This window comes from Amblyraja radiata, chromosome 15 (assembly GCF_010909765.2).
Source record: "Amblyraja radiata isolate CabotCenter1 chromosome 15, sAmbRad1.1.pri, whole genome shotgun sequence".
In the NCBI taxonomy this organism is placed as follows: Eukaryota; Metazoa; Chordata; class Chondrichthyes; order Rajiformes; family Rajidae; genus Amblyraja; species Amblyraja radiata.
The window spans coordinates 9,285,029-9,302,452 of NC_045970.1; the positions used below are offsets into that span (position 1 = coordinate 9,285,029).

General features: G+C 43.2%; 1 protein-coding gene across 6 annotated transcripts in view; it reads right to left on the bottom strand.

The window, feature by feature from the left end:
* The window catches only part of blnk (B cell linker), a 200,726-nt gene that overhangs the window by 27,247 nt on the left and 156,055 nt on the right, over window positions 1-17,424 (bottom strand). For 5 of the 6 annotated variants that reach the window (XM_033033623.1, XM_033033622.1, XM_033033628.1 and 2 more), the window contains 4 exons: window positions 12,492-12,517; window positions 11,763-11,785; window positions 5,304-5,405; window positions 3,147-3,189 (listed from right to left, as the gene is read on the bottom strand). In XM_033033623.1, coding sequence (XP_032889514.1) covers window positions 3,147-3,189; window positions 5,304-5,405; window positions 11,763-11,785; window positions 12,492-12,517 — 194 coding nt within the window. The remainder of the gene's footprint in view (window positions 1-3,146; window positions 3,190-5,303; window positions 5,406-11,762; window positions 11,786-12,491; window positions 12,518-17,424) is intronic. The other variant, XM_033033624.1, reaches the window with a different exon arrangement.

A 17,424-nucleotide genomic window follows, 5' to 3' on the forward strand; every position in this document is an offset into this window, starting at 1 on the left:
TTTGATGTCAGTTTTTACCAGGATTAAAGCTGTTTCATTCTGTCACGTGTGTAGGATAAATCTGCAGATGCTGGTTTAAACCGAAGATAGACACAAATGCTGGAGTAACTCAGCAGATCAGGCAGCATCTCTGGAGAAAAGGAATAGGTGTAGTTTCGGGTCTAGACCCTTCTTCAGACTGAAGAGGTGTCTCGACCATGGACCTTATGAAGAAAGTTCGTATGCAGAAGTTACAAATCCATAGCATGATTTTAGTGGTTTTTGCAAATAAAAAAGCTGTCTGTACACATCAATTAATAATTAAGCTACATTTAGCAACATTTTTCCCCTTCAATATACTCCCCTCTTCTATATTGATTATCTGACCAATATAGAATCAATTATCTGGTTTATTGAGTATAGGTGACCACAGGGAGAATGCAGAATTCACTCATCAGGATGTTGCCTGCAATTGAGGGTTGTCCATTCTTGTGCAAATTTATTTAATCACAGGCTGATTTTTGCTATTTTTTCATATGATGAGTTTCCATGTCCACCATTTGTTCTTATATTTTTCTGAAACTCTTTAAATCTCTCTGAAAAAGTTCTGCTGGTCATTTTCCGTTCTGCAGGTATTCATGTCCAGGGATTTCTGTGAAATCTCCCGCTAGTTGGATGCATGATACAATATTGAATCAGCCCAGTGTAGTGTAAAAATTCACAACATGGATTTCAAGCAATTCACAAAATGGATATCACTGCAAGGAGGCGAACAAAGATCATAACCTTGCCTCAGCATTGCTTGAAATCACACGAGAGATGACAAAGTTGGAAGGTTTGAGCCCAGTTTCTGTATCCAGAATTGTTAGGCAAGGGTTCAAAACCAGATCACTAACACCCAAGAGGACTGGCAGGTGCGGCTGCAAATGGACAACTCCTCCATGAGATGAGTTGAGGCCTTGCTGAATCGGAAGTATCCCAGGAAAATAAGAGATGCCCTGAATAACGATTTGGAGGCAGCAGGAGCCTCAATAAGCTCCAGCACCGTATGCTGATGCCTTACTGAAGACAGTTGTATAGCCAGAAGATTTGTGGAAAATCAACTTCTAACTGATGCGTTGAAGCGAAAAACGATACCAGTGGACCTTAAAATATAAAGATTGGTCAAATGAGGACTGGTGAAAGATGTTATTCAGTGACGTAAACCATTTCCTGGTTCAAGACCAACATGTTCGAGATAATTTGGAGAGCTGGTAAGAAAATGCCACATTGACCAGTTTATCAAACACTCTGGAAAGATGATGTTCTGGGGTTGTTCCAGCTATTATGGTGTTGATCCACTGCACCTTGTTGCAGAATGATGGGATCGCTACAATGTATCGATGTATTGGAGAGGTGTGGTGCTGGAGATGGCAAAGACTTGAGATAGACACAAAATACTGGAGTAACTCAGCAGGACAGGCAGCATCTCTGGAGAGAAGGAATGAGTGACGTTTCGGGTCGAAATCCTTCTTCAGACTTTAGATTAGTTTATTGTCACGTGTACCGATGTACAGTGAAAAGCTTTTGTTGCGTGCTAACCAGTCAGCGAAAAGACAATACATGATTACAATCGAGCCATTTATGGTGTAGAGATACATGATTGGGAATTCAACGTTTCCAGATGTATCTGGGATATTCCAGCAAGACCTTGCACCATGCCACACATCGAAGACGGTGACACTTTTTTTCCCAGCAAAAGGGGATAAGTTTATGGACTTGCCTGGCAACTCGCCTGACCAGAATCCAATTGAGAATATGTGGTCAATTGTCAGGGGGAGACTGAAATGAAAGGACTGTAGCACAAGACAGAAGTTCATTGAGGCCATAATTCAACCGTGGTATCAAGATGAAAAGACCCTCAGAAACTGACAGAATCTGGTCAATTCGATGCCAAATCATGACAAAGATTTGATAAAGAATCGTGGTGGGCATATAATGTACTAAAGACATAATGGTAGGATGATAATGAATAAAAGGCGGTCCTGCGATATGAATGTTGACTCGTTTAATCTGAGTTTCTGCTTAATTCCATTAATATGCACAGTGGTTTGGATGTAAAGAGGGATTAGATAGGCTGGGTTTATTCTCAATGGAATATACCAAGTAGGGTAACTTTAGAGGATTATCAAATTATGAAGGACATAGATGGAAAGATGGTCAGAATTATTTTCCCAGTCTAGAACTAGAGGGAACAGTTTTCAGATTTAAATTCCAGATCAGTTTATTGACATATACACCAGGGTGCAATGAAAGTCTTTAGACTTTAGCGTTTAGAGATACAGCGCATAAGCAGACCCTTCGGCCCATCGAGTATGTGCCGACCAGCGATCAGCCCGAACACCAGCTCTAATCTAAGCATTAGGGACAATTTACAATTTCCCTACAAACCTGGAGTGTTGCAGGAAACTGGGGCACCCAGAGAAAACCCACACGGTCACAGGGAGACATACAAACAGACAGCACTCGTAGTCCGGATGAAACCAGGACTCTGGCGCTGTTAGGCAGCAGCAACTACCACTACGCATTGTGCCACCCCAGGACCAAGTCCTTGTTCACATCAAACTCATAGAATAGATAGTATACATGAAGCAATTATTATTTTCTCACCTGGGATAAATAAAGTTCTATCGTATCGTATTGTATGATAAATTCAACAATAAATACAAAATATAATATGAAAAGGGAGAAATTTAAGGGAGATTTGGGGGAGGTTTCTCATACAGATGCTGGTGGTTTTCTGGAATGTGCTGCCAGAGAAATTATGGAGGTAAATACGATCACAATGTTTAAAAGGCATTTGATGAGGTAATTAGATACAAATGGCACAGAGGGGTAGAGGCTTGTTGTAGGCAAGTGGGATTAGCCAAGATCAGCATGAAACAGCTGGGCCGAATGGGCTTGCACATGATACTATGATACTATGATTATGATTAAGAATTTTATATGGAACTGCATTGAGATAGGGAATGAGATTTTGTGTGCTTTATGATCACACTATTGTTCAACAGCATTGCTTCATCTTCTACTTCAGTCTGGGTAATTACTCAAGCTTTATCCTGCTTCCATTTTAAAGCTGCTCCAGAGGGGAAGATGAAATAATTTTTTTCTTAAACTTTGAAACTTACAGTTTTCAAAGCGGGAACTTTTCTGTTCAGTGGTGACTCTTTTCTGGAAAAAAACACATATGTTGAGAACAAATCTGTAGTGTTAAAGTTTTAACAACCTGCCCTGCAATCAATGTTTAAGGTGAGTTAATAAATTATAGCAGCAGAATTGGGCCATTCGGCCCATCAAGTCTACTCCGCCATTCAACCTGGCTGATCTATCTTATTCTCTCAACATCAGCCTTCTCCCCATAACCCCTGACACTCATACAAATTAAGAATCTGTCAATCTCCACCTTAAAAACTTCCATGGACTTGTCCTCCACAGTCATCTGTGGCAATGAATTCCACAGATTCACCACCCTCTGACTGAAGAAATTCCTCCTCATCTACTTTCTAAAAGTACGTCCTTTTATTCTGAGGCTATGACCTCTAGTCCTAGACAGTCCCACTGGATTAAGATTGAAGGTAGACACAAAATGCTGGAGTAACTCAGCAGGTGAGGCGCATCTCTGGAGAGAAGGAATGGACGACGTTTCGGGTCGAGACCCTTCTTCAGACTGATGTCAGGGGAGGGGGCGGGACAAAGATAGAATGTAGGCGGAGACAGTAAGACAGGTGGGAGAACTGGGAAGGGGAAGGGGAGGGAGAGAGAAAGCAAGGGCTATCTGAAGTTAGAGAAGTCAATGTTTGTGGTGTAGACTACTCAAGCGAAATACGAGGTGCTGTTCATAAAAGATTAAGATTAAGATCAGGGCGTAATAAAGTTAGCTGCTGAGGCTGAAGTTTTATGATTTTTTCATGCCTGAAGCCATATGCTGGATACGGGACAGTTTTTGATGATCAGTATCCAGTGTTGTCAGATACTTGCAGATCAAACAAGGAATTATACTTCTTTCACAGTGACAATATACTGTAATTCACCACAATTTCAAAATACCATTTCCTTTTGAATTTTCTACATAATATAAAGTTCTCTTGTCTTTTGATTTAAAATGTTTACAACAGCAGGGTTCTCTATCAAATAAAATTACTAGCTGATACCATGGAGGAAAAAAATAACAACGATTTTTGTTTTTTGACTTGTTTCTTAGTGACCTGCGTTGGAAACAGCTCAGTATGGTTCAGCATTTATGGATAAAGTATAAGACCAAATTGGTCAATATTTTTTTGGTATATTATAATCCTTTTATGACCGTATTTTTCTCATTATAAAAAACAAACCTTGTTAAATTCTTTCAACTCATTTTATCAAAATTGGAACGGCAATCAGCAATGTTAACTTTCAATGAAACCAATTTAACATGAAATTCTGGAAATGTTATTCCATTTAAAGAGTGCAAAAAGGATTTATCTGAGGGTTTCAATTTTAAGGCGAGGCTGGATAGACTAGGACGTTCCCGTGGAGTGTAGGAGGCTGAAGGGTGACCTTATAGAGGACCATAGATAAGGCGTAAACACAGTCTTTTTCCCTGGGGTATTGGAGGCCATAGGTCTAAGGTTAGAGGGGAACAATTTAAAAGGGACTCGAAGAATAGCTTTTGCACACATCGGGTGGTGCGTACATGGAATGAGTTGTCAGAAGAAATGGTGGAAGCAAATACAATAACATTTAAAAGATACTTGGAGAGGTACATGGATAGGAAAGGTTTGGAGGGATAAGGGCATTACACAGACAAGTAGGCCTAGCTCGGTTTAGAAACTTGGACATCATTGATAAAGGGCTCATTTGCATGCTGCTTTGGTCCATGGCTAAAAACACAAGACGATCTAAGGGATTTGGTCATCTGGCCCTTTACTGATCAACCCATTATGTATCCTGTGCAGATGTACTTAGCTCAGCTCATCGTCATTTTCAGTTTGCTCCCCTCCTCTCCCACCCCTGTCCCACTATTAACATTGATACACAACATGAAACTCCCTCCCGCCCACACCATTCCCCGCATCTACCTGGCAATTTGTTAAGTTCAGTTGCAGGCTTTTCAATTTATTTCTACACCTGTTCTTTCTACAAATCTGAATCTTTGGCATTCCCTCTGCTAACTTCCTGTTTGCATATTGTTTATGATTCATTTGTTCCTTAAAGTTGCACGCTATTTATTGTTAACTGACGCATTGCTGCTTCCCACAAAAGCCATCTGAGTATTTATGCAAGCAAAGTATTCACAAAAATAGTACCTGAGTACTTCTGGCGTAATGGCCACTTTGGGAAGAAAGCGAGCAAGTAAAAGTGGACTCCCTGTTCCTGAAGACCCGGGTTTCGGAAGTTGTGGCTTAGGTCTTCAAACAGAAGAAAAACATTTGTCTGATTAGAATTTTAAGATAAATATAAGTGGAGAGAATAAACACCAAAAGCTGGAGTAACTCAGTGGGTCAGACAGCATCTTTGGAGAGAAGGAATATGTGACTTTTCAGGCCAGGACCCTTCTTCAGACTGAGAGTCAGGGAAAGGGAAAAGAGAGATACAGACGATGATGTAGAGAGATACAGAACAAATTAATGAAAGATATGCAAAAAAGTAACAATGATAAAGGGACGGACTATTAACTGTGGTCTGGGTGAAAATGAGTTACAGCCAATGAGACTCAACAAGACGACTTTGAAGCTGGTACAACTTGGGTGGAGGGGGATGGACAGAGATAGGATGCAAGGGTTACTTGAAGTTTGAGAAATGGATATTCAAACCACTGGGCTGTAAGCTGCCCGAACAAAATATGAGATGCTGTTCCTCCAATTTACGTTTAGCCTCACTCTGACAATGGAGGAGGACCAGGACAGAAAGGTCAGTGTGGGAATGGGAGGGGGAAGTAAAGTGTTTGGCAACCGGGAGATCAGGTCGGTCCAGGCGGACTGGGCGGAGAGCATCTTATGAAGTAGTTGGTGATGCATATGACTCAAGCCCATGTAAGGATTCCCAGGAGCAATGTCGAATTCCTCAGCACTGCTTAGGAAATGTGGCTCTTAGAATGGATGGAATTCCAGGACATTTGGACATTTCTCCAAAAAAGAGATGACAGGCAAAAAGCAAATTATCCTCCAAAAGAGAGTGGACGTTTGCAACATTCCTGCTTCATTTTCCTGCAGTTTAAACTGTAAGGTGATCAATTTGGAGAAATGCTTGGGAAAGTGCAAGATGAGCATCTGTCCTCCAACACAACAAAACTCTGTCCCTCTCCCCCATGACTGATCAGAGGTTTGGGGAGAGGCATGCAAGAGCTATGGAGCTGAGTTGCAGAATCAAATCCGGGATCAGGTTGTACAAAGTTGCAAATCAAATGGCTTGAGACGGAATTTGTTGGAGAAAGATGACACGCTAACATGAAGGGAAGCGTCTCGACCTGAAACGTCATCCATTCCTTCTCTCCAGAGATGCTGCCTGTACTGCTGAGTTACTCCAGCATTTTGTGTCTATCTTCGGTTTAAACCAGCATCTGCAGTTCCTTCCTACATTGATGATTGCCCGTTCATTTGAAGTCATGGAAACCCAGTTGCAGCCAATGAGATTGGATGGAGGAAGCCATGTTAGCAAGATGACATCCACTGGCACTCGCAGGGGACATGGACATGATAAGGGTCATTCCAAAGCTGAAGATGACTGTGAGTGTTTCAGATGTGGGAATTTTGGACATGTTGCCAGGATGCAAAGGAATGGAGGATGAATAAAACAATTATGTTCCGTGTCCTTGAAGTTTGTTTATGATATTCTGATCAAGGTGAGGATCTGAGGCAGTCTCTTTGTCGCTTGTGGACGTTGGCTGAGAGAAGATGAAAAGCCTTTGAAAAGGACTGACATTGCCATCATTGCTATGGTTGTGGATGTCTCCTCACTGCTCCAATGCAAGACTCTAGGTGGGTGCATGATTATTATAATAACATCCTAATAAAGTCTCCATTGTAAACTAAGGGCAGCACGATGGCGCAGCGGTAGAGTTGCTGCTTTATGGCGCTGGAGACCCGGGTACGATCCGGACTACAGGTGCTGTCTGTGTGGAGTTTGTACGTTCTCCCCGTGACCTGTGTGGGTTTTCTCCGAGATCTTCGGTTTCCTCCCACACTCCAAAGACAGGTTAATTGGCCAGTAATAAGTGTAAAATAATGTGCGGGGATTGCTGGTCGGCGCAGACTCGTGGATCGAAGGGCTTGTTTCCGCACTGTATCTCTAAACTAAAAAACTTAAAACTAATGAAGCAACTATGCCTGCCATGCTATTTCTTGCAATATTCTGACAAGATATTCTATACTTTGTCCAATTTGAAATTGCGTGATTGTAAATCAAATGGTTTTGAAAACAAGCAAGCCTCTCTCTATTTCCAGGATGTGGAGAATTTCAAATCCAAAACAGTTGGTAAAATAACAGTTACAGTAAAATGTTATACCTCAGATCATATAATCAGTTTATTTATTCATGTGTGTATATATTTATATCATGGTATATGGACACATTTATCTGTTTTGTAGTAAATGCCTACTATTTTTCTGTGTGCTTAAGCAAAGCAAGAATTTCATTGTCCTATACAGGGACACATGACAATAAACTCACTTGAACACTTGAACTTGGTTAGAAATGGTCAGTATAAAATGTTGATGATTGTGGATGAAAATCTTTAAGGTGGCCACTTGGGGGCGCTCTTATACAAAGTAGCAAAAAGAAAATGGCAACATTACAGGACTGACATTGTAATTTGTTATATTTGGGAGAGACCCCAAATCATGTGGATTTACTGGATGATAAAAAAATGACAGCACTGTCACGATAAACATATTTATCACTATGCAGTTCATTTGATTTATGATTTGAGTTGTGCGATTTACGTTAATACGTTCAAATTAATTTTCCCTCCAATAAATATCTGTTGAATTCTTGATTAATTTAATTAGCAGCAATACCTAAAATATGAGTTTGTAAGCTGGCTGACAGAGCCAGCACACCATCGTTAATATTTAACCTTTAAATCTCTTTCATAATCGCTGGATGGAATTAAGAGAGCGTTAGATAGAGCTCTAGTGGCTAGTGGAATCAAGGGATAAGGGGAGAAGGCAGGCACAGGTTATTGATTTGGGATGATCAGCCATGATCACAATGAATGGCGGTGCTGGCTTGAAGGGCCGAATGGCCTCCTCCTGCTCCTATTTTCTGTGTTTTTATAAACGTTATCAAATGTGCCAGGTCAAATATGGTTGTTGTAGTAGGGGATTTTAACTTTCTCAATATAGACTGGGAAAAGCATAGTGTGAAGGGTTTAAATGGGGTACAATTCCTCAAAGGTGTTCAGGAGAGTAGTCTGAAGCAGTATGTGGAGGCCCCCACATGTGCAAGGGCAATGCTGGATCTAGTGTTGAGAAATTGGGAAGTGCAAGTTAATGAAATGTTTGTGGAGGAGCTTTTTGGGACCAGTGACCGCAGTTCGATTAGGTTTAAGATAGTTATGGATAGGGACGGAGAGGGTCCACATGTTAAAATGCTCAACTAGGGTAAGGTCAACTTTGAGGGTATGAGAGAAGGTTTCGCTCAAGTTGACTGGAATAGGTTATTTGAGGGGAAAGGAACATCGGCCAAGTGGGATGTTTTAAAAAATGTACTGACGAAAGCTCAGGATATGTACTTCCCTGTTAGAGTGAAGGGCAAAGCAGGCAAATGTAAGGAAGCTTGGCTGACGAGGGAGATTGAGGTGTTGGTCAAAAACAAGAAGGATGCATGGGACAGGTATAGGCAGCTGGGATCAAGTGCACCCCTGAAGGAGATTTGGGAGCTAAGGAGTAAACTGAAAAAGGAGATCAGAAGGGCAAAAAGGGACCAGGAGATAGCTCTGGAAGGTAGCATTAAGGACAATCCCAAAAGAATTTATAAATACATAAGTGGGAAAAGGGTTACTAGAGAGAGAGTGGGACCTCTCAGGAATAAAAGCGGTCACCTCTGTGTGGAGCCACAGGAGATGGGCAAGGTCCTCAATGAGTATTTCTCCTCTGTATTTACCGAGGAGAAAGACAGTAGGACGGAGGAACTTGTGGCAGTCAATGGAATTGTCTTGAGAGCAGTCAGTGTTACCGTCGAAGAAGTGCTGAAGGTACTGTTGTGTATGAAGGTAGACAAATGTCCAGGGCCTGATCAGATATATCCAAGGACATTGCAGGTAACTAGAGAGGAAATTGCGGGAGCCTTGGTTGAAATTTATGAGTCGTCCTTAATACAGGAGAGGTGCCGGAAGACTGGAGGGTGGCAAATGGGCTGCAGGGAAAATTCTGGGAACTATAGGTCAGTGAGCTTAACATCTGTAGTTGGAAAGTTACGAGAGAGTATTCTGAGGGATAGGTTATACAGGCATTTGGATGGGCAAGGGCTGATTAGGGATAGTCAGCATGGTTTTATACGTGGGAGGTCGTGTGTCACAAATCTGATTGATTTTTTTGAAGACGTGATCAATGTTGTGTACGTGGATTTCAGTAAGGCATTCAACAAGGTTCTGCATGGTAGGCTGCTCTGGAAGATTAGATTGCATGGGATCCAAGGAGAGATAGCTGAATGGATAGCACATTGGCTCCATGGAAGGAAGCAGAGGGTGATGGTGGAAGGTTGCTTCTCGGACTGGATGCCTGTGACTAGTGGTGTGCCTCAGAGTTCGATGCCGGGCCTGTTACTGTTTGTCATCTACATCAATGATTTGGATGAAACCATATAGGGCAAGATTAGCAAGTTTGCTGATGATCCCACAGTGAGTGGTTTTACAGACTGAGAAAGATTGCAGCAGGATCTGGATCGATTGGCCAGGTGGGCTGAGGAATGGTTGATGGAATTTAATACAGAAAAGTGTGAGGTGTTGCATTTTGAGACTTCGAACAAGGGCAGGACCTACACAGTAAATGGTAGGCCTTTGGGCAGTGTTGTAGAGCAGAGGGATCTAGGAGTACAGGTGCATGGTTCCTTGAAGGTTGAGTCGCAGGTAGATAAGGTGGTCAAAAAGGCTTTTGGCACTCTGGCCTTCATCGGTCAGAGTATTGAGTATAGAAGTTGGAAGGTTGTGTGGCAGTTTTATAAGACATTGGTGAGGCCGCATTTAGAATATTGTGTTCAGTTCAGGACACCATGTTATAGGAAAGATATTGTCAAGTTTGAAAGGGTTCAGAAAATATTTACGAGGACTAGAGGGTGTGAGCTATAGGGAGAGGTTGAGTAGGCTGGGTCTCTGTTCCATGGAGCGCAGGAGGATGAGGGGGTCTCTTATAGAGGTGTATAAAATCATGAGAGGAATAGATCGGGTAGATGCACAGAGTCTGTTGCCCAGAGCAGGGGAATCGAGGACCAGAGGTCATAGGTTCATGGTGAAGAGGAAAAGAATTAATGGGAATCCTAGGGGTAACTTTTTCATCACAAAGGGTGGTGGGTGTATGGAACAAGCTGCCAGAGGAGGTAGTTGAGGCTGGGACTATCAGAAACAGTTAGACAGGTACATGGCTAGGACAGGTTTGGAGTGATATGGACCAAGCGCTGGCAAGTGGGACAAGTGTAGCTGAGACATTGATGTGGGCAAGTTGGGCCGAAGGGCCTGTTTCCACACTCTTATCACTCTATGACTCTATATAAAATGCTGGCTAATTCCTCTCCGTTAATAACATAGAGAGTAACTCCTCCAATTCATTGTGCAGATAATGTGCAGGGAGAAACTGCAGATGCTGTTTTAAACCAAAGATAGACACAAAATGCTGGAGTAACAGTGGGATAGGAAGTATCTCTGGATAGAAGGAATGGGTGATGTTTTGGGTTGAGACCCTTCTTCAGACTGAGAGATGGTCTATCTTCTCTCTATCATTGTGCAGATATATTATTTGTGTTCTTTACATGCAAATATTCAGATAGATTGTCCAGAAACAGATGTTAAAAAGTAAAAGCTGAACACTAAATGAATTTAATAACATTCATTACATTCCTGAGGTCTTTCCTACGGGCTATCTCCAGGATAAAACTACAGTCACCCAGCTTCTGTTAAAAATTTGTTTGTGAATATTGTTTGAGTCAAAATCCCCAACAGCCTCAAATATTGTCCCATGTATGACTGAGGATGTTGTCATCCTGCACTGTATTTGGTCTGGGCTTGGACTCCCTGGACACTGGAACTCTGGCAGTAACAAGACCAGTAGATCCAGCATGGATCTAACTAAAGTCAAGTTTTAGTTTCTGATATAGAGTCGAAACAGGCCCTTCGGCCCACCAAGTCCACGCTCACCATTGGTCACCCATACACTAGTTCTGTGTTATCTCACTTCTGCATCTTACACTCCAGGAAGCCATTTAACCCACAAATCTGCACATCTTTGGTATGTGGGAGGAAACTGGAGTGACGAGAGCAAACCCACACGCTCACAGGGAGGACGTACAAACTCCACACAGACAGCACCCGAGGTCAGGATCGATCCTGGGTCTCAGCCACTGTGAGGCAGCAACTCTACTGCTGCGCGATTATGCCATAAAGGATCTGGGGGGATTGCCAGATTCCTGCTCGGAAACCTGAAGAAAATTGATTTGTTGTGGATGAATGGATCACCTTGTAAATTGCTTACTTGTGTCTAATCAAAAACAAAGTTAAAAGATAAATTCATCAAACACTGTAACATCTCTCACATTCGCTTTTAATTGTGACGTACCTGAACTTTGGTGGTGAAGGCTCCTAAGGACAAAAGAACAAATACCAGGTTACATCAGATTTTGGAAAGTGATTGGAGAATTACTGCATTGTACACTCATGTTACAAAACACACCTTTAGTTACAATCAATGTGTGAACCAATTGAATGATCAAGGAGAAAAGCACCATGCTGCAGGCACTTAAAATCTGAAATAATACAGTAAATTCAGGATATACTCAGTAGATCCGGCAACATATGTTGGAGACAGAATCAGAACTAATGCTTCAGGCCAATAAATAAACTCCTGGAAGAATTCAGAGGGTCAAGCAGCAGCTGATTAGTACTAGTGTCAGGGGTGACAGGGAAAAGGCAGGAGGATGGGGTTAGGAGGGAGAGATAGATCAGCCATGATTGAATGGCAGAGTAGACTTGATGGGCCGAATGGGCTAATTCTGCTCCTATCACTTATGACCTTATAGAGGCCAAGGGATGGACATAGTTTTAGACGAAGACCATGTATCAGGACTGAGAGTGTAAGGAAAGGAAGCCAGTATATAGAAATGAGGGGAGAGCTATTTATTTGCTAACCCCATCTGATTTAGATTATTCTTTTCAGGTGAAATAAGGTAAACCCTATCCTGAAATTTCAGAAGCTTTTTCTGATATATTATGGCCACATTTGTATAAATTTGTATAAATACTTGTATAAATTTCACAAATCATTGATATTAACTTATCAGCAACTTACCACTTCATCTGGAACTTCGTACACATCTGTGAGAGGAGGACATGTATTAATAAGATGAAAACACAGCTAATATGTTGAGCTGTTTCCCAAAATTGACACAAGGTTCAGGTTTGTTTAACAGCAAATTGATTTGCATGTATGTGTCAAGCTCCCCAATTCAAATATAGAAACAGGGAACTGCAGATGCTGGTCTAAAAAAGACACAAAGTGCTGGAGTAGGTCAGCGGGTCAGCCGGTATCTCAGGAAAGCGTGGATAGGCAGCATTTTGGGTTGGGACCCTTCTTCAGACCTGAAATGATGTATTTCCATGTTCTCCTGAGATACTGCCTGACCCTCTGAACTACTCAAGCATTCCGTGTCTTCCCCAATTCAAATTTGGGCGGCACGGTGGCACAGCGGTAGAGTTGGTGCCTTACAGCGCTTGCAGCGCCAGAGACCCGGGTTCAATCCTGACGACGGATGCTGTCTGTACGGAGTTTGTACGTTCTCCCAGTGACCTGCGTGGGTTTTCTCTGAGATTCCTCCCACACTCCAAAGACGTACAGGTTTGTTGGTTAATTGGCTTGGTATAAATGTACATTGACCCTAGTGTGTGTAGGGTAGTGTTAATGTGGGGGATTGCTGGGCAGTGCGGATTCGATGGGCCGAAAGGCCTGTTCCCGTGTTGTATCTCTAAATTAAACTAAACTCAATTCCAGTTTGCAGCAACTCACACTGATCAAGCTAAAGAATATACTTTTTTTTAGAAAAAATAGATGCTCTTTGAATTGTGAATTTAAAATTGCATATTGTTTTCTTTGTAAGTTTTTGAGAATAAATATTCTCAAATATTCGTCGCGGAACCGGTGGGCCGAAGGGCCTGTTTCCGCGCTGTATCTCAAACTAAAACTAAAAACTAAATTGATATTGATGAGAATTTCGGGCCTATTGCCCTTGTTTTGAATGAATGTGGTGCAGTGCTGTGGACCAATACATCCGAGATTGAGAGGGTATCTCGTGTGGAGAGTACAGTTGGGCCAATGACTTTCAGATGGGTAAGGAAATTCTTTTGTTCATCAGTCAGCTGGCTTTAAAAAGACTTCCATACTGCTGCAAACTAAGGTAGACAAAAGTGCTGGAGAAACTCAGCGGGTGCGGCAGCATCTATGGAGCAAAGGAAATAGGCAACGTTTCGGGCCGAAACCCTTTTTCAGACTAAACTACTAGATGCTGAGGGTGACCTTGGCTGTGGGCTCCCTGTATTGATGCTGCATTTTTATGTACAGCCACCAGAGGGCGGGACAGGATCTGTTGTTGCATTTGTATTTCCAGCTATCGAGGGACTGAATGTGAGTTCATCTGTTACCACAACCTGGGGCACGACAAAGGTGGGATCAGCATCATTTAAATAGGCGGCAGGACCAAAGTGCAGAGAATGTGCCGAGATTCTGAAGAGAAATGTGAATTGCTGTCTTTGTATGTTTCTCGTCGATCGGTGGGACCGGGAGCCCGCCCGAAGTCTCGCTTTCGGTGGGACATCACCCGAAGATTCATCGGTCGATGGGACCGGGAAACCGCCCGGAGGCTCGGCAGACGCCAAAACCGGGATGGAGCTGGAAAAATGAGACGCGTGGAGCAAAGAGCCCCTGGGACACAAAGATGGCCGGGCGAGGAGAGGAGAGGATGTTGGTTCACGGGAACTGCTGCAGTACATCGAGCGTGCGGGTCAACCGGTCTTTGCACTTTGAATAATGGCAACAATAATGTCGGTGCCTGCATGTGTTATTTACGCAAATTGAATGTCACTGTACAGTTGCACATGTGACAAATTCTCTTTCTCCTCCCCAGCTAGCCTCTGCTGCGGGGTTCCACTAGGTTCCATCCTTGGCCCCATTCTCTTCTCCCTGTATATGCTCCCCTTAGCCAAGTCATTCAAAGGCACGGCATTTCCTTCCATTGCTATGCAGATGATACACAACTCTATCTCCCCCTGAAGCCCAACAACTGATCAAATCTACTTAACCTTATCCACTGCCTCGAGGATATAAAGTGTTGGATGGCCCAGAACTTCCTCCAACTAAACGAGAGTAAGTCTGAGGTCATCCTTCTTGGCCCCTCGGACTCAATCAAAACGATAGCAGGCAGTCTTGAAGCCTTACCCCATTACTCAAACCTCACGTCAAAAAACTTGGCATGTTATTTGACTCAGCGTTGAAATTTGACGTGGTAAAAGCTAGCTTCTTCCAGCTTCGGACGATAGCTAAAATAAAACAATTCCTCCAGTTTGACGACCTCAAAAAGATCATCCGTACATTTATCTCCTCCCGCCTAGATTACTGCAACTCCCTTTACACAGGCATCAGCCAATCCTCCCTGTCCCGCCTGCAACTGGTCCAAAACGCCGCAGCGAGACTCCTGACGGGCACCCGAAAATGGGACCACATCACCCCGATCCTGGCCTCTCTCCACTGCCTCCCTGTGCGGTTCCGAATAAATTTCAAGATCCTTCTTTATGTTTACAAAGCCCTTAACGGGCTTGCCCCCACCTACATCAAAAGTCTGCTTACCCACCACACCACCTCCAGTTCCCTCAGACTTGGGGTTACTGACCATCCCGCGGTCTAGGCATAAGCTCAGGGGTGACCGCGCCTTTGCGGTTGCAGCTCCTAGACTATGGAACAGCATCCCTCTTCCCATCAGAACTGCCCCCTCCATCGACTCTTTTAAGTCGAGACTTAAAACTCATCTTTACTCTCAAGCCTTTCTTGACGTCCTCTGAGTGAGGGCTATATGTATGTATTTATGTATGTACTTAATCTATGAACCACCGTTATATAATGTTAGTACCTCCACCAATGTAAAACACTTTTGTCACCGAGAGTTGTTTTTTAAACGTGCTATAGAAATAAAAGTGACTTGACTTGACTTGAAATAAATTACTATTGAACTATTTTCCTTTCAACAGTTCCAATATTTGCTGAGTTCAAATTATCGTAAACCATAACCCTCACCAATTACTGAAAGAATGTTTTTATTCTAACATTGGCACAGTATTAATTTTGGATCAACTGACATTTCCAGGCGGCTTCAGTGAAGCAGTTACACCGAATACTAATTAAATGAAAGGTAATAGAATATTCAGCAAAGATTATCTTCATAAGTCACCACCATTAGGAACCAAGGTGCATGGAATTAAGTGCTCATCTGTATCCACATCACTTCTTAGGCTTTATCCCGACCCTAACAAAAGCTTTTCACTGTACCTTGGTTAGGGATGCCAACTATCTCACTCCCAAATAAGGGACAAAAGGTCAAAATACGGGACAAATTCACGACGGCAATTCATTGACCGACTCGGCCGTGGCTGGGTGAATGATGAGTTGAGTGATGAATGATGAGGCCGGGTGCCAGACTGCACACAAACCCCAGCTGGCGGGCCAGCTGCGGAGTTTTGGCCCACGCGACGTCGCGCACAAAGTCTGGCATCCCATCCAACTCATGAACCGATGATCGGCCATGAGAAGGAGGGGTGGTGGTGTCGGCGGTAAGCAAAGGTCTGAAGGTCGGACAGCTGGCCGGGCTGCCGACCGACGGGGCCATGAGCGAGGCGCTGCTGCTGCACTCCATGGGCTGCACAATGTCGGGACGGGTGAGGCGGGACCGGACGAGGCGCTCCGACCCGACAGTCCCCTCGACTCGAGTAGTAGCAGTCAAATATGGTACAAAGGCGGTCCCGTATGGGACAAACCAATTTAGCCCTATATACGGGATGTCCCGGCTAATACGGGACAGTTGGTAACTCTAATCTTGGTACACGTGACAATAAACTAAACGAAACTAAACCCACTTCTCTTTTCCAACTTTCTTCCCCCAACTACAATCAGTTTGAAGAAGGGTCCTGACCCAGAATATCATCTGCCCTTTAACTTCTCAAATACTGCCTGACCAGTTGAGTTACTTCAGCAGTTTGTTTTCTGCACAAAATTCGAGCACCTGCAGTTTCTTTTGTCTGGAATTAAGAATAAAGGGACAGGCCATTTAGGACAGAGATGAGGAAAAACGTTTTCACTTAGAGAGTTGTGAATCTGTGGAATACTCTGCCACAGAAGGCAGTGGAGGCCAATACGCTGGATGTATTCAAGAGAGAGTTAGATATAGCTCCTAGGGCTAATGGAATCAAGGGATATGGGGAGAAAGCGGGAACGGGGGTACTGATTTTGAATGATCAGCCATGATCCTATCGAATGGCGGTGCTGGTTCAAAGGGCCGAATGGCCTTCTCCTGCACCTATTTTCTATGTTTCTAAGTTATGGAAATAATTGTTGGCATGCCATGAAGCTCTCAATCATGAGGGATGTGATGGAAGGATTCATCGGTAGTGCTACCAAACATGCTTACTCTCCAATAATCTGCTCATGGATGTCCAGCTTGAGATTTGCCAGGATTACTTAGCTTCAGAAATTGTCACAACCTTGTTTCTTGCATGGATGAAAGAACTACATTTCAGAGGTGAGGTGGGAATGTCTGCCTTGACATCAATGCAATGCTTGATAGATTGAAGATAGACACAGAAAAAAAGAGTTACTCAGTGGGTCAGACAGCATCTCTGGAGAAAAGGAATAGTTGATGTTTCGGGTCTGAAGGATCTTGACCCGAAACATCACCTATTCCGTTTCTCCAGAGATGCTGTCTGACCCATTGAGTTAATCCAGCATTTTGTGTCTATCTTCGGTTTAAACCAGCACCTGCAGTTCCTTTCTACACTCTTGACAGAATGAAGCATCCTTTGTTCCTGGTAAAAACTGACGTCAATTTGGCATCAAGGGGTAAATTGTCCAAGATTGGATTCACACCTTGCACAAAGGAGGAGAGCTGCAGTTTTTTTGACACCATTCGCCTCTACCCTGATATCATGGCAGAGGGATTCCTTAGGACTGTGTACTAGGCCCAACC